General features: G+C 38.0%; 1 protein-coding gene and 2 non-coding genes across 3 annotated transcripts in view; 2 read left to right on the top strand and 1 right to left on the bottom strand.

Annotated features, from left to right (window-relative positions):
* LOC146470211 (serine/threonine-protein phosphatase 6 regulatory subunit 3-like) overlaps positions 1-16,011 on the top strand; it is a 28,792-nt gene extending 12,781 nt beyond the window's left edge. Inside the window, exons 12-31 of the mRNA XM_085122244.1 lie at positions 292-365; positions 2,041-2,193; positions 2,416-2,541; positions 3,154-3,218; positions 4,136-4,251; positions 5,259-5,344; positions 5,904-5,990; positions 6,929-7,026; positions 7,669-7,726; positions 8,263-8,337; positions 9,093-9,148; positions 9,991-10,178; positions 10,475-10,631; positions 11,270-11,355; positions 11,912-11,954; positions 12,516-12,635; positions 13,441-13,551; positions 14,099-14,153; positions 14,672-14,799; positions 15,194-16,011. Coding sequence (XP_084978370.1) covers positions 292-365; positions 2,041-2,193; positions 2,416-2,541; positions 3,154-3,218; positions 4,136-4,251; positions 5,259-5,344; positions 5,904-5,990; positions 6,929-7,026; positions 7,669-7,726; positions 8,263-8,337; positions 9,093-9,148; positions 9,991-10,178; positions 10,475-10,631; positions 11,270-11,355; positions 11,912-11,954; positions 12,516-12,635; positions 13,441-13,551; positions 14,099-14,153; positions 14,672-14,799; positions 15,194-15,251 — 1,940 coding nt within the window. The 3' untranslated portion in view covers positions 15,252-16,011. The remainder of the gene's footprint in view (positions 1-291; positions 366-2,040; positions 2,194-2,415; positions 2,542-3,153; positions 3,219-4,135; positions 4,252-5,258; positions 5,345-5,903; positions 5,991-6,928; positions 7,027-7,668; positions 7,727-8,262; positions 8,338-9,092; positions 9,149-9,990; positions 10,179-10,474; positions 10,632-11,269; positions 11,356-11,911; positions 11,955-12,515; positions 12,636-13,440; positions 13,552-14,098; positions 14,154-14,671; positions 14,800-15,193) is intronic.
* On the top strand, positions 4,488-4,560 carry Trnaa-ggc (transfer RNA alanine (anticodon GGC)). Its single transcript has one exon. It is a non-coding gene; the product is annotated as a tRNA-Ala (tRNA).
* Positions 5,585-5,654, bottom strand: Trnat-cgu (transfer RNA threonine (anticodon CGU)). The gene has a single exon. It is a non-coding gene; the product is annotated as a tRNA-Thr (tRNA).
* Positions 16,012-17,318: the final 1,307 nt, after the last annotated feature.

Raw genomic sequence — 17,318 nt, 5'->3', positions numbered from 1 at the left:
AAACCCTCTGCTTTGAACCCAAAACTTTTGGCTGTTTTTTAAAAAACTTAAGCTTCAAGATCAAAAGAGTAACCGTAAGCCATCTGTTTTGCCGCCTTGTTCAATATGCCTTTGGACATGTATGTCTAGCAGTGTTTTTTATGCAAATTTCATGATGGAAAACCTTTATACTGATACAAGTTTCATGACGCTGAAGTGCCATTTGCTTTTTACATTTGACTGCTGTAAAATATTCCAAGAATCATTGAAAAAGGATTTATTTAATAAACCAGTGCGTGGTTCTTGTTGCAGGTGTTAGTGCTACATTAGCAGCTTTGACTCCAAGGCTCAAAGATTTCCACCAGCTTTTAGTAGATCCTCCACCAGTAAGTCATAACACATTCTTGTTTCCTTTGATATTGTTTTTGTTCTTAATTCTTCTGACTGTAGTATATTCATCCTGTTTTACATTTATGCCCCCATCAAAGCCTCTTTTTCACTACTGATGCAAGCACAAGCACAAGCATAAGAGTGCAGCCTTATTTAACAGTGAAAGCAGCTTCGCATAAGCATAAGCACATGCGCAAGTACAAGCACAAGATCAAAATGTTTCCTTTTCTTTTGCTTGTGCTTGTGCCACATTCGTTTCACTTCAAGTAAAGCTCTTTTGCTTGTGCCTGTGCTTGCATCGCCATTGAAAACCAGGCTTAACCAACTGCCTTGCATTGCCGACTGGTTAGCTCAGTTGGTAGAGTGCCGGACTACCGTGCGGGAGGTCGCGGGTTCAAACCCAGGCCGGACCACCACTCAGGGTCTTTAAATAACTGAGGAGAAAGTGCTGCCTTTGCTCTGACATCTGCAAATGGTTAGACTTTCTAGTCTTCTCGGATAAGGACGATAAACCGTAGGCCCCGTCTCACAAACCTTGTTTGTTAATAGATCTGTGGGACGTTAAAGAACCCACTCACTGTTCGCAAAGAATAGGGGACGTAGTTCCCGGTGTTGTGGTCTGGTCTTTGTGCGTATATCCCGGGTCCGCAGTAATTGGCCTTAGCTGTTGCGGTATCCCTGTCCATATTGAACAAAGCTAAATAAATAAATTGCTGATGGGTTCGTCGGAAATTTAAAATTTACGGAAATTTTTTCGTTTAACTTTTATTATTGCTGATGGGTGCCTGTGATAGCCAGGGCTTACACTGATGCTAGCCAACTTCCAATTCAACTACTGTATTTCCTTGAAAATGTGTTGCCCTTGATTAAGTGCTGTGTGTGAGAGGAAAAACAAAACGTTGCACCCCTCAACGACACTGCAGGTGCTTATGTGGAACAATTAAGTTATAGGGGGGTGCTTTTGTAGCAGTGTTACAGTTTAAACCAACCATGGAAATTACTTTATTCTCATGTTTCCATATTTTTCGTGTTTGAACACCCTTTCTTTGGCTCAATTGTTAACGTAACGTTTTATTGCTTATTCAATTTTATGAAAAACAAAGCACGTTGCGGGAAACGTAAAATTTAATGTCGACCACAGTTTCCTGTAACAAGCAAATTCAAATAGGCCTCAAAGAGTTACTGTTCTTCGTGTTTAAACAAATGACATTTGTTTGATAATTGTCAGTACTGTATGAACTCTTGTTTTCGTTAACGTTGTGGGCTATTTCATGTCTTTATACTTCGCACTTTATATGATTTGTAGTTATACGTAATAAAGTGAAGATTCTACCATGCCTGGTGTTTATTTCTGACGAACCTCTATTGAGTGGCCAACCTCTATTAAGCGGCCACTAAGCAATTCCTCGAGGGTGGTCGCGTTCGACACATGATGATTAAATACAAAGCTCTATTAAATCTTCCAAACCCTCTACAAATATATGGGAGTGGTGTAGGTCTTCAAAACCCAGTTTTGTTTTAAGCTAAAGACTGAAGCATACATGAGGGAGCCATGCAGGCTTGTCACTCTTTATTTACCCTTGTGTTACTGTATGTCTTGAGACATTTTGTTCATGTCACTCTTGAACCTTTCTGTAAGCCACCTGACAACGTTTTATTGTTTCTCCACAGATGAAGCCAATGTTGACGACGATAGGAACCTTAGACCCACCCCTTGGGAATGCTCGACTTCAAGCCTCTAAGCTGATCGCTGCTATATTAGCTACCAATAGTGATACAATAAATGCTGAGCTAGCTAACCTAGGAACTTTGCAAGTTTTATGGGTATGTAGCTAACGCTTAGTTGCAAGATGTATTCATTGTGCTATTGATGTCAGACCATTTTGAGAATTTTAGATTGATTAATGCGGTCTTGCTGTGCGTGTGTTCAACTTGGCTAACTTTGTAATCTCACTTGGAAAAACGACGACAGTGTGACATGTAATTCTCAGACTTTAAAGGATGAACTCAAGTTGTTTTAAACAAATTGTTGTGTTTCATTTGCAGGAGTTATTTTTCAAGTATTCATGGAATAATTTTCTCCACACTCAAGTGGAGAAGTGTATTACCACAGTTTTAAACAATCCCCCGACCGAGGAGGATGGGGAACAATGTACTCCTCTAGTTGATGTGGTAAGTTTGTTACTGATGTTTGCAATACACCAAACAGTAAATAAATTATTGTAACCCATCCTGGTTAGTGCTGATATAATTATGAAAGTCAATCAGCACAATTTGATCAGTCAATGCATTATCTGTCTCTGATTATAGTGTTAAATAAAAGAGAATGAATGACACCTGAGTATAATATTAATGGTTATTTCAAAACGTGATCTTTTTTTTTTTTCTGCCGAGAAATATTGCTGCAGGCTAATGACTTTTTGTTGCGAATTGTGAATTTTTAAACAACTCACATTTGGAATAATTCTTCAAAATTGAAATTACCAAAATCTTCCTGCCATTGTATGATGTTGGATTCCCATTCAAACTCTGTATTTTGTTCTGTTTCTCACTTTTTAGACGTTGTTCCAGGTACAGCATTGGTTGTGCTTGATTAACATACTTATCATTGCCCTTCGGCTGGAAATATAATTGGTTTTCCTGGAGGCTTATGTGTCATAAAGTTGTTATTATACAAGAGCATGAGTCGCCTGTGCTGTGGATTTCTCCAATGATTGGCCATTTAGGTGACACTGTAGCTGCAAGCTTGCTAACTATTCTTTTTTTTCTGTCTGTTGCGAACAGTTGTTTAAAGATTGTCAAATCATTCAAAGGATCCTTCAAGAGTGGGATGACCTTGAATCAGAGATGTAAGAACTTCTGTAATAATTATAATAATTATATCTCAGGTAGTACATGTGGCATGATTGGTCAATTTTGTGGGCTGTATTTCACTGTATGGTCTGCTAAATTAGAAAAGAGTTTCTTTTCCGAGCACCCAATTAACCTCAAAGATGTAATAAATATTTTACTAATCTTGTTTTCTTGGTTAGTACTGTAAGTTAGGGATCCTTGTTTTTTCCCGTTGATTTATGGCCCAAGCACAAAATAAGTCAATAGGAAAAAATTTGGTCCGTAACTTACCGTACGGACCTCGAACTTGGTTAGTAAGAGGTATATAGGCTTCAAATTTCTGCCACTTGTTGAAAAAAAACTTGTCATTATTGTTGATGCTTTATGCTTGTGAAAAATGTAATACTTTGACATGTTTTTGTCTGTGAACGGATAATTTAAATAAATGTTACAGTGGTGTTGGCTAATTTAATACTTTGCTGGTGCAGTTAACAGCCTAACTAATATGATTAACCTGACACATTTGAGAAAAGTGTCCTCTGTCAAGTACATTTTGTCTGTAATTACAAGACCACAAATTACCATTTGAAATAAACAGTCCCCCCCTACCCTTCAAAAAAAAAAAAAAAAAGAACAACAACATCAACAACAACAATTGGCTGTCAGAAATTGGAGACCATTTGACTAAGGCATGGTACTAGGCAAATTTAAGAGAAGTACAGGTTTCCTTCAAAATGCAAGGACTATAGAACCAAATTCCTTATCATTCAGCGCAAAGTAAAGGAACTTTTGGATTTTCTTTCCGCAAGGTGTGATGAGTGGCAGGGCAGTGATGTTTCAAAAAATATCCCATTGACTATTGTAACAACATTTTATTAATTTACCAAAATAAATTAATGAGACTCTTGCATTGTGTCTGCTTTAATTTATACAGAGGCCAAGGGAATCCCCAGAAGGGTTATATGGGTCATTTGACAAATGTTGCAAACAGTATTGTGCAGAGTTTAGAGAAAGGCAAAAACAAGGCTGCTCTTGAAACAATATTTACTGGTGAGTACTTCTTGTCATGACAAACCTGACTGTATAAAATTGTTGAATTTTTAGTTAACAGTATTATTTTTTCAGGCTTTCTTTTCACAACTGCTCAAGTTGTGTACTAACTGCGAGGATCTTTCTTCTATTTAATCTTTCATCTGCAGTTCAAAATTTATGTTTCATGTATTCATGTTCATTTGTTCATCCTTCACGGGTATATTACGAACTCACAATATGACCAGCTCCCAGTTGGCTTGATAGCTCAGTTGGTAGAGCACTGCACTGGCATTGCAGAGGTCATGGGTTTAAATCCCATTCAAGCCTGAATTGTTTTCAGGTTTTCTTTTAACAGCTTCTTAAGTTGCCTGCAAGGATATTTCTTCTATTTAATCTTTCATCCGCAGTTCAAAACATATGGCTCATGTATTCATAAATTTATTAGTAATTATTGAGTTGATAGGATTTTCTTTCTCTGAGTATGCCTGTGTCACTGGCTGAAAAATAGATCTCTCATTAATTCACCAGGCTAAAACAATAGCATCACATTTCTTTCGCAATTTTCAAGTTGTTAAACAAGGACCTGCAGAATAAAGGGATAGCTCCTCCACGTTTTTCATGCAATCAGTGCTTCAATGTCTTGTTAGTGATGGAGAAAAATGAATTTCCAATTTATTCTGTCAAATTGCATCTTGCCACATTGACTGTGTGATACTAACAACTTTGTGTCTACAGTACCATGGATTACCTGGTAGCTTGGCCAGACCAAGGTTCCTATTACAGTCAATCCACGTCACGAATGACTGGTATTTTTGAAATTTGAATAGAGTTTTGAAATTTACAATTTAGGCTAAGTAATCAATAAGTATAACAATCAGGTATATAATTCTTAAGAAAAAACAGCAAAGTAGGAAGAAAGATCAATTCCAGCTAACTAGTTGCATGGGATACTATGCAGTTACATGTATGAGTTGTTCCTATGGTAGAACTGTGGTTTGCGTATGAAAAATATGTTTGGCTTTCAGACTTACCAGAGAAAGTGCGTGAGAGGTGGAATGGATTTGTGACAGGCAAGTTAGCAGATGTCAATAAACAGAACTTGTCTGAACTGGTGAGTGAAATGTATACCATACACAGACAGTCACGCATGTTTGCAAGAACCTGAAAGTAATGAAATAAAAATAAATAAATAAATAAATAAATAAATCACTTTATTTAAGTGTCTAAGTATTTAGCGTTGTAGTGCTAATTTGGGACACTATAAATCAATGAAAGAAATATACAAACTGAACATGAATTTGTTAAAAATCGCAGCTGGTGGGAGGCAAACCAGTTGGCTATTTACAGAGCGTGGCCCTGCCGGGACTCAAACCCGGGGCCTCCGGATTACGAGTCCGGCGTTCTAACCACTAGGCCATGCCAAGATTCTAGAGATTCTAGGAAACAGTCATTACTTGTTTTCGTACAGTTGCGTTAAGCCCACGCTTCAACAGCATTTGCTGTTCTCCAGAACTTCATTTGCTTTATGGCATAACTCAGATGAAATTAGGAAAACTTAAAGTTATTTCTAAAATAAATGATACTAATTCCGTCATTCTTATAGAGTGCATTTCTGAAACTACCATCTGTAGCGCTAGTATAATGATTTTTGTGGCATTGTTTGGTTTCAGGTTGGTCATCATTTTCAATCTTCCTCGGATGACGAAGACGATTTTAAGCCAATTTCTTTCCTGCATACAGAGAGTTCACTTCAGCAGGTGTGAATTTAGCAACAGGGTGCAATGGTTGAGGTTATGCATCAACTTCTTTTGCTGGAAAAAAGGGGAGCTTACTTTACTTTCACTTGTTCACACTCAATTGTCAGTGACTGCCAAAGCTTCATCTTGTTTGTAAAATTAGCAACTGTAGTAAGATTTTCACTGTTGTAAAGTGACCAAAAAATATGTGCTTGATTGTGAGTTTATCTACTAGATTTCGTTTAGATAATTTGGAACTCGGCAAAATGGAATTAATTGAGGCATGGTCCACCTATAGTGCTTTTTAGATTGATCGGTTTTTGTTGTTTTGGCTCAGAGTTGTTGTGGTTTGTTATGAGTAAAAAACTATGATGATGGGAAAGATTTCTGTTGTTATCACAAAATGAAGTACAGAGCAGCATATTAAACAAGTAGAGTGAATCTGAGCTAAAACAACGTAAAGCAATCTAAAAACAACTTTTGGTTGGTTGTGCCCCAAGCCCTGGAATTGTCAAAGTCAAATTTGAACATTGTTTAAGTACCACTTTAAACTTGAGAGAGTCAAATTTGGCAACTGGTTTGGTTTTATTACAGAAAATTCTTATGTGTGACCTCAACCCGTACCCTGATAATGTAACCCTATAATTAGCAGACACTTATTACTGTAATAGTGGGCAATTGTCATAATTATTCCTGAAGATGTACTTTTCTTTCAATGTTCTTCATCTCTGAATTTTTGGAGTAATAATGTTGCATCAGCAACAAGCATACTTAAAAGAGACAGAAGCATGATAGGAATTTGGTAGACATATTCAAGACCTGTAACCAGAACTTTGTCCTACCAGTTTTGGACGCCCCAAATCAGGTTTATGGGTGGTTAAAAATATAATTTTTGGAGCCTCGCTGTGTAATGTTGTCATGATCAGTGTGGGACTTGTATTTTTCTTTTCAACCTAAAGGCATTTTCACGGTACCAGATGCAGCAAATAACAACAGAATTCATGGACACGTTTGGCCTTGATGAAGAAGAATTTCACGATCCTGACGACTCAATTACGTAAGAGTTTAGTGTTGTGGGTAATAAAAAAATAGATGTTGATTAGCCATCCACAAGGAAAAAAAACAAATCATTTAATACAGCAACAATGTTTCTTTGTACTCTTACCTTGTAATAATTCATGAATTAAATTAAGTTGCAATTAGAGTGCTGGCTGCCTAGAATAACCATGGGGGCTAGCAAATCCATGCAGCCAATTTTTCTATGTACATTAAATTATAATTAAGTTACAAGTTGGCAAGAAGGCCCAAACTCACACAGCAGACACACAGACTCAAACAGACACTCACAAAAGCATGACAAAATGGCCAAGAATTGGCCATTTAAAATTTAATGAAAATTGTTATTCAATTTTAAATGTGATACAACATTTAGAGTGCTGTTTGTTACTTTTTGTATTGTATTTATTACTTTGTTGTTATGTTACCATCTCGTCCTATTATGAATTGTACTAAGTAGCAAATGAATGATTGAATAAATAAATAAATAAATAAATAATTAATTAATTAATTAAATAAATAAATAAACAACTAATAACTAGAGCTTACTATAACAATTATTATGAATAAATAAAATTATACACAAGGTGAACAGCTCAAAGACTTTCTTCCTAATTTCTTGCTTTGTTTGTTGTTTTTACAGAGGACCCTTTGACAGAATTGGTGACATCAGCTTTTCAATAAATGCTCATGAAGATAATGTAAGTTTGGATTTGTCTCGTAGTACTTTTACTCCCAGTTCAAACCACACCTTCAGATGTCCTTACTGCAACACTTTCAGAAACATTGGGGGAGATTTAGTATTGTGTTTACTGTAAACAACAGATGTCAGTGTCACGTCTACATTTACTAAAAAGAATTAGTAAAATAATAGACAGGAATTTAGTAAATAAACAAGAATGAGGAAAAATAAATCTGACCTTTGATGCTGATGCGAAACTACTGAGATTCACGTTTGGAATGGAAAACAGTGTGCGACAAACATAGGATAATAATGGTCACATAGTCATTTTTGCCATTTTCTGTTTGCAACCTGGTTAAAAGCCCCGAGTGACTTCTGCTTGAGTCTTCTTCCAAATTGCCTTGTATTTACTTGTGAAACAAAAGGAGAATTTTACCTTGCATCAAAAATCAATTAGGGCCTTAATTCATACACTCTTCCCTTTAAATGTAACCCTAAAACTTTTTCTTTTTCGTTTACAGTATTCTTTAATCTTCGTTTTCGTTTTCTACACAGCCCAACTCAGCATTGTTTGAAGCCTGTTGTAATGAGAAAATTCAACAGTTTGATGATAGTGGCAGTGATGAGGAGGTAACAGCATGCAGTTTGCATAAATTATGCAGTTGAAACAAATCGTCGTAATTGACGGGTACCAGAAAATATTTGTACCATACCACAAACAACATCGTGGAATTTTGAGGGCAAGAAGGGTTGAGCATTGTGAAATTTCCAAAGGCAAGGATGATAAAGATATTCACACCACTCATCCTGGGGTACAAATATTTTCTGACATCACCCAGTAATTATTGTACTATCTGTGCAAGCCAATTTTGTAATGTCCAATCATATAGGGGAAACAGAAAGGACAAATTTCGTGCTAAGAAAGAAAGTTTTGATTAATCGCATCCACTGGCTACAGTGGAACCTCGTTTTTAAGGTATGGCAAGATACAGCAAAATCCTATCGTTAAATTGGGATGTCGTTGTAAATGAACTCCGGATTTCTAAACTGAACTTTTGCCAGGACACAGAATGTTGATCATTAAATCGGGAATATTGTTAGATTGATGATCGTAAAATCGGGGTTCCACTGTAGTAAGTAACCGGAAAGAGTAAGAATTCTGGTTTCCTTGCCTGCTAAAGGGTTCCAGTGAAAATTAAGTGGTTAATGATCAACTGAAGAAGGAAGGCAAAATAACTGCAGACAGGCTTATTTAAACTTTTGGTGCAGAACAAACTCAAGCTACTACAAGTTAGGTATAACTCATCTAGTCCATAGCAAATGAGTTATTCACTTAGTTCAGATTGTTTATATGCTAATTAAAAATACAAAACTGTGTGTTTTAGGATATTTGGGAAGAAAAGGAGCTGACATTTTCATCCATTGTTGAATCGAGGCAAAGGTTTGTGACATGCTCTGCATTAAAGTATCTTCACGGCTCTCACTGTTGCTGTTTACCTGTTCTCTTGAACAGCAATTATTGAGAAGCCGTATGCCTCTAAGTCACTGAAGGCAGTGTGTTTTTGTATGCTAATTATAGGAACCAAAACTTTGTAGCTTGTAAGCTTTGCGTTCTTAGACTGGTTATTTCACAGTACCCCACTTGATCATGCAAGTGTAGAACTTGGTTTCAGAGAATAGTCAGGAAAAACTATCAAAATGTTGAGAGTTAACAGTATGGACTAGCATTCTGGCTAGGATGACGCAATATAACATAATACATCTATTGTCAAACCCTCCATCACTGGACACCCTTGTTACAAGAGTCACCTGAAGTGTCGGTCACACACATGTAGATTGCTAGCGTAACAGTGGAGTGCATGACAACAAACCTACATAGCCCAGGTCCCAAGAGTCTCTTAAAGTCTCTCCGTGATAGAGCATCTTGACTAGGGTGTCTTCTTTGGAGAGGTGTAGCCTACAAGAGGAGGTGCAGATGTTTGATGTTGTTTGCCTTAAGCCATTATGGCTCCCAGAACTAGAATAATCTCATAACCTACACCTTCATTGCTGCCATCTACCTATCTCAGTCACTAGAGCAGCTGTTATCAAAAGCTGAGGGTTGTGGGTTCAAATTCCACTTGGGTCAAAATGTTTTCTTTTTCTTGTGTGGACCACATTTACTCATTAGGGCAATGGTCAAAGGGAAATGAAATGGTTTCCTTTCAGTACTTAAATTTATACAGAAGATTTGATTCCTCAGTTTAATCCGTGATTTACAATATTGTGTTTTATCAACTACAGCACCCTGTCCCCTGAGGGAGGAAGCGACAGTGACAGCAGTGATAGTGAAGATGATTTAGAGTCACCTGGTTGTAAAGCTCCTGATGCCCCATTTCAAACTGGCAACAGTCCTCACGGCTCACCAGTAAAACAAGCTGCCCCTTCTACGCCTGCTTCGGATAACAAAATGGATGTAGATCCAAGTGATGGTATGTATTCACAGTCAAATCACTTGTCTCAAGTTTTTCACCAGCATCTAGACTTCCCTGAAATTCTGTTGACTTTTTCCAAGTTCTAAAATTTTATGGAGGAACATGTTTTTAGAGAAATTCACGTTTCAAAACCAGGAGGGACTTATTATAGGAGCTTTTGTTGTGGTTTGAATTTAGGGGGCATATGTTTGGAAGGGCTTAGTTTTGGATTTTTTTCCTTACTTACATAGTACAAAGTGTTTTAGCTAGTCTAGTATAACATTGGTACGATTGTGTAACATTGTGTTTTCCAGCTTGGCCCATGGCATTTGAACCTGAGGAAGTAGCTGTAGATGAAGCAGTTTCTATGGATGCATCAGATGTGGGCTGGGGTGACACCCCGACAACAACAGCAGACACTGGATGGGCAACATTTGACAGTTTCACTGATATTAGAATGGCTCCAAGCAGGTTTGTTTTTCCTAGCATACAGTGAGAGTCAGCCTGTTATTACAAGAAAGTTTATGACAAGCACAAAGTTTGTATTGAAACAGAAATAGAAAGCATCTCAACAAAGTGAATTGTATGCCAGAAAAACAAATAAAGCACTGGTGCCTAACAGTTATTCATTTTTGAGCATAATTTATAGCACACATAAGACTACTTATTTTTTAGTAAAAACTGTTTAACTGTTGAAGGATTTAGCACTGTAGCACTAATTGGGGACACTATAAATCAGTGAAATAAATATACAAACTGAACATAACGTATGTTAAATACCCCAACTGGTGAGTCCACTGGGAGGCAAACCAGTTGGCTTTTTACAAAGCGTGGCCTTGGATTTGAAAACAGGGCTACCGTGAAACAAATCCAAGTGTTCAGAACGGGTTTGAACCTGGGGCCTCCAGATTACAAGTCTGGTGTCCTAACCTTTAGGCCATGACGCCTCCCCAAATAGTTTGGGTTTTAGTGCCGAGTTTTCCCCACTTGTCTGTATTTTCTCTCGAAATAAATATTGTAATTGTAGCTACACATGCATCTCATGGTTTACACCTGTGGATGTTGTTATGCTCTCAAACCTGACTGGTATTGCCTGTTGTCTTTCTTAGTGAACCATCAGAAGATGCAGTGGATTTGCCTGTTGCCATGGAAACAGAGACGCCACTACCCAATTCACAAGCAGGGGCAGCCTATAGTGAGTAATAAGACTTTCTGATAACCATTCACCTTGTTTTGCTTTGACATGCCACCAAAAAATTGCAAAGGTGTTTTTAATGAAACACTTTGTATCATACAATTCTGGTCTGATAAGGAAGGATTTAACCTGTTAGTTGCCCACATACAGGGCTCCTAGCAACATTGCATTGATTCTTGATATACATCATAAGATGGCAAAATTGTTTTTCTGTATGTTTTGAGCTCCAATGGAATGCGTCTATTCCTGTAATTTCAAGAGGAGAATTTCAATGAAAATGTAGTTTGGCAATTTTCCAATCATACTGGAGGTAATTGACGCAACTTATCGATGTAAGGAGCTGCGAAAAGAGAGCATGAAAAATTTTCAGGCTTGAAAATTTGAACAGGATTCCAACCCACTATGTCTGTGGTACAGGTGCAGTGCTTTGCACGACAGAGCTATCTAATCAAGCCATACCACATACGGGAAGTCATACCACAAAACCCCTTGCATCGTGTGTTTCCTCCGTCGTTCTTCTACTACCTGACTTGACATGTTCTTTGTTTTCATGCAGTTGTCAAAGAAGATGCAAGCCCAGACAAGCAAGATGAATTAAGGTGTGCATTACATTCACCCTTCTTACTTCCAATTTGTTATTCCTGCAGCATTCACAATACAATTTGTATAGCCTTTGTGGCAGGCACTAGAACTGGGGAACGAAGAAATGAATCAGGCATGCGTGCGAAGTGAGGGATTAGCGTGGGGGAGAAGGAAAAGGAACGTTTGCCTGGCAGGCTAGTGTTACTATAGCCACTTGAAGTTTCTTCTAAGTTTTGACTACACTTTGGCACGCCTTCCTGAAGTACTTGTAGCATGTTTCAAGTTGAAATTAACCACACAGTTTGTCAAGTGGCTTCATAGATAAGTTACATCTGCCACATAACATTTCAATGTTGTGATCTGAATTGGTGAAAGGTGTTCGTGATACTATGTACTTTGCCAAGTTGGCTGGCTTCATTTCCTGTGTAGCTTTCAGCTTGTGCTGAGAGAAGTCAATGTGTATGTGTGTTGTTGTTGTTGTTGTTGTTTTTTTTTACTTATCATATTTCTTAGTTAATCAGTTTGTTTCTTGTCTTTGCCCAGCACCTAATCATAAAATTTTTGAATCCATTGCACAGAGCGCAAGGCTTGGTGTCCAGTGCAGACGATCTTGGTGTCAGTCGCGATCCAGGTGAAGACAGCAAGCCCACAGATCATACAAAACCCTCTCCAGCCCTGGACAGAGCAGCCTTGTACAGGTTAGTGATGCACAATGATCAATGCTGTTCCCGTTGCCAAGCGTTGAATAAGAACAGTGAGAAGGGGTTGGTTTTAAGGGCTCTCTTGCACTGAGACCTGTTGCGTCCTAAAAGGTTGCCCAAGTTAACAAGAAAACGGAGATTTTGTTGGGTCTGAATATTTGCGTTCGATGTCCAGTGTAGTAAGAAGGCACTCCTCAGTGATACAGGTTGGAGTCAAGATTTTATGGGACAATGTTGATTCAGTGGATGAATGGATCTTGGGACGCTTATCTGGCACCCCTCGCAGATTTTGCAGGGGCGGATAAGTGGATGACCTCATCACCAACTTGGCAAATGAAATAGAGCCTGGTGACATCAAACGCACTCCCAGATCTTTGATTGTTACTAGTTACAATTGTAATGAATTAATTGTAATTATTATTGTGAGCTGGTCGTTTTAAAAGTGCAGTGTTGTGATAGGTTTCCACCATATTCCATATTTGGACGCATGGAACATCTGGGCCGAGTTGTTCAAAGCCAGATTAAGCTAATCCTGGGTTAACGTTAACTTTGATTGGTGTTAAATTACTCAAGATTCAATGAAGGTTTTTCCAAAGGATTTTTGTCCCTTAGTTTTGATTGATCATTTCGCAAACAGAATGCACCAATTTGAACGACAACTTATATGGAAATGGAAACCTCCCTTAGAGTTTCCCTTAAAACTAGCTTAAAATAAGCCTACAAGAACAAGTAAGATAAAAACCTAAATAACTTTTTGTCGTGGATTAGTTTTAATCAGCTTTCAAAATTAATTTTTATTTAGGTGCGAGGGCCACTCTGCTGATAGTTCAGCGCCACTGGCGACAAATGATAGTGATGATGATATTTCAGATGATGAAACCACTGGCGTGACATGTGAAGAAGTTTTTTCCAGGTGAGATGGCCTGAAAAACTAATATATTTAAGGATGGTGCCTACTTTTGGTATTGTGCATATGTTTTGCGTGTCCCTGGATTGTTCAAGAAACCGGGTTTCTTTAAAAAGGGCGGTGACCACTACTGCAGAGGTATTTTGAAGGCTCTCAACTGGCTTGATCTGTATCAATGCAGGCATTATCATCGTTGTCTTAACAAGGGTAAAAATAGTGTCCTATCATCTAATTTAAATCTGACTTCATTGAAAGAGAAGCATAATAGGTTTTCATACTGTTAAGGACTGGAACAATTTAAGTAAAAATGTTCGGAATTGTGAATGTATGTTAGCATTTAAATCTACCTAGTTTTCGAGTTTATGAGTTACGCTATCAACGTTCTATACTTATTTGTTATTTTTGTTCATTTCTCGGTGATTGATTGATTGTTGTTAGTCATTTCAATTTTTTATTGTGATTAATATTCAACCCAGAACCTCCTTAAGCTTTCTAGTTAAATATTGGTTATTAAGAAGCGCGACTTATGTGAATTCTTTTGTTCATTGTTCAGGTTGACAGAAGAGGGAACAGCAGAAGGAGAAGACGCTCTGAAATGTGAAGTGTTGGTGAGTTAGTGTGATGAAGGACAGGGGTACAGTTTTGTGTCAAGCTCAATGAATCATATAACATTAACTGCAGGCAAAGTTACTCGACATTAAAATGGATCTTAAGGGAGCTCAATATTTCATTGCTTTAGTAAATCCCTATTGAGCATCCGCTTAATAACACTCTTTATTATATAGATACGAGTGTTTTACTGGAAAATATACCACTTGTAAAATTCTTACGAACTACATCCGTGACCCGAGTGGCGTATTTTCCATTTTCTCACTAGTGAGGATATGAGATGACGTCATTTCCCGCTTTTCACGGTTGTTCATGCAAACAGTCAATAAAAAATGGTGAGCGATAGATTTGTCTATATAATCTAAAGAAAATTACACGGTTGCTTGAAGATATGAGTTTTATTTTCTCATGTTAAAAACGATACTTTACCACTCGAAAATAAAATTCATATTTTCGCACTGCCGTGTACTATCCTCTATATCTCTTAACCCTCTTTTCTTTCGGGTTTGATGCACAGCCCTTGAACAATGTTCACGAGGACAAATTGGCAAATGCAAAGATGGACAATGGACCAGTGGAGTTCACCAAAGACGTGGCACATCAAGGGTTGTCAAAGAAGAGTAAACTGGATCAAGAGACACCTCGGTAAATGAGTTCACTGTTCAATTCTTTAGTCACACTATGCAGAACATTTACACACAATTTATATTATGAATAGAGGAAAGAAAGAATAAAGGAGTAACATTGAGCCTTCACTAGCAGGAGTGGCCAGATTTGAGGGCTGTTTAGAGAGCATTAAGATAATAAGATAATAAAATATAAAAAAACTGCATCACGGCAAAGTTCCTTTACCACTCAAGAGAGTGGTCATGTGGCAGGATTTTTATTCACATACTAAAGAATTTATTAGTTCCACGGCAAAGACGGTTTCTGATCCTGGAGATGCGCCACCCTGAGAAGTGTTCTTTGTAGGTAATGTTATGAACTGTGATTTTGGTATCTTCTTCTTCGACAAAAATGTATTTTGTTCGTGTTTCAGGTCTCCTTTGAAGGAGTTGGTAGAATCGCAGACAAGTCTAGTGAATGGTCCAGGCTAGATTGCCAAATTAGTGGCTCATTCGTTGTTTGTAACCTTGATAATTTTGTATGTTTATAGATGAAGGACTCTGTAAAATATTTTAATAATGGTTTGGTCTGCTGGAGGTGGATAACCTGTACGAGGCCGGCCATCTGGTTCAACAAGAGTAGAATGCTCGAAGCAGTGTATTCTAGGACGTCTTTGTACATGTGAAGAATTTCTTAATAGTCCCTGTATTTGACCAAAGAATGGGTGGGGGGAAGGGTTGGTGTCGATTTTTACCGTTGCATGAATAGGGCAAATCACGGTGGACTTGTCTTCTTTTTGATGAGAAATGTTTGGCGCAGTGGTTCACAAGATAAATAATGTTAATCTTATTCACACATGATCTTCCCATTACACATCTTACATTTGTCAGTGCATTACCAAGCCCGCAGATAGATGGGAATAAAGTTAGGTAGCCAAGCGAAATTTTTTGATTTAGGTTCATCATTTCCTTATCGCAAACAAACAAACAAACCGGACTCTTGTGATATTAAGTTCCACTTTGTTAGCGCAAACGACAGCAAGAGGCTATAATATTCAGTAATGAAAACAAACATTAACTTCTTAACAGCGAAGGAGCAATTCCTACGAATGCTACTTGAACAACTGTTCCATGTTTTTATTTTATTTTCATGTTAAAATAGAATGATAATGGTTGTGCCATAGATTTTTACCTGCCCATGAGGCACCGTGTTTCCACAGCCTTCGAAAAAGAATAAAACTACCAACTCTGATGTGTGCTTTTGGTTTTCATTTACAGAAACAAACCAGTGAAAAATGAGTTATCAGTTTTCACAGGCTTTGATTATCAGCTGTAGAGTGAACGTTAAGTTTGGATGTCCCCCCCCCCCTCCCCCCGCCCCCCAAAAAAGAAACAAGTACAGTGAGCCTCCTTGAGCTATGACAACTGTTCAGACCTCGTCAGGAAAGTATTTTATTACTGATTACTGCAATTTGAATGCCCAAGCCACAGCAATTACATCTGAAAAAATGCAGCAACCCGTATTACACAGTTTACCCAACTAGAAACAGTCCATATAAATACATTCAGCTTGTGTCGTGGGCGACAAAACAGTTGCTCTTGTAGGGACGTAACGATCCTTTTTGTTAGGGGGTAGTCTGTGTGCGGGGGTAGAGGGTGTCCTACGTATACCTGCAGCATTTTTGTTGTACGGTCCCTTGCTTATTGTTTGCTTGGAGGAACAAAACCCGCGAAATCGTAAGAAAGCCAGACGATTGACTTGGAGTACCGGTAACTGAAGTCCCGCTAAGTCGAACGTCCAAGGAATAAAATAGTTCGGGTTAGTAGGGTTGTTAATTATTTTCAAGTGAGGCGAGCGGCGGAGGTGCGAGGGTCTCTCTCGATCAAGTGTAAAATGACAGGTATTTTTTGAGCTTACAGTAATATTTCCGAGGTTTTGCATTTAATTATTATTAAGTTGATCACATATCTCGGCCTTAGGACACCAAACAGGTATCGCTAACTAACCGTATTAGTCTACCGATTTCGTGTGTAAAAGATGTTTTCAGTCGGATTTTCGTTCAAAGATATCATTTTCAATCCATCGTAAATTTTCAAGTTAGTCTTGTACCGACCAAATTATGTACTTTAAGTGACCTAACTCAGACGAAACGTTAGGTTCCGTCAGTAACGCCAGGTTTGTTTCATATGATAAATGAGCGGCTCAGGTTCAGGAATATCAATCCGTCCCACGATGAATGAGCAGCATCCCGTGGCCACTTAATCGCACCTCGTTTTTTGTGGAACAGTTCCACAATATAAGACGCCTTAGAGATGAAAATGAACGTTCACAACTGATACTTACCACGGGTGTAGTCAGAAGAATCAAAGTCAAATAACTTTATTTATCCACGGTATTCTCATCAGTTACACCAGGTACTACTTATAAAAAATACTAGTTACAAAATTCGTTATATAAACTATCTAAACCTTCACGAGAGCCGTGTTTCATTAAGAAATTACATTAAAAGAAGCCGCTGCAGCCAGCATGGAAAGATACTAGAGATCCTGCCTGCCGCA

This window comes from Pavona decussata, unplaced genomic scaffold (genome assembly GCF_977016875.1).
Source record: "Pavona decussata unplaced genomic scaffold, jaPavDecu1.1 SCAFFOLD_114, whole genome shotgun sequence".
In the NCBI taxonomy this organism is placed as follows: domain Eukaryota; kingdom Metazoa; phylum Cnidaria; class Anthozoa; order Scleractinia; family Agariciidae; genus Pavona; species Pavona decussata.
This window is presented reverse-complemented; position numbering and strand designations above follow the sequence as displayed.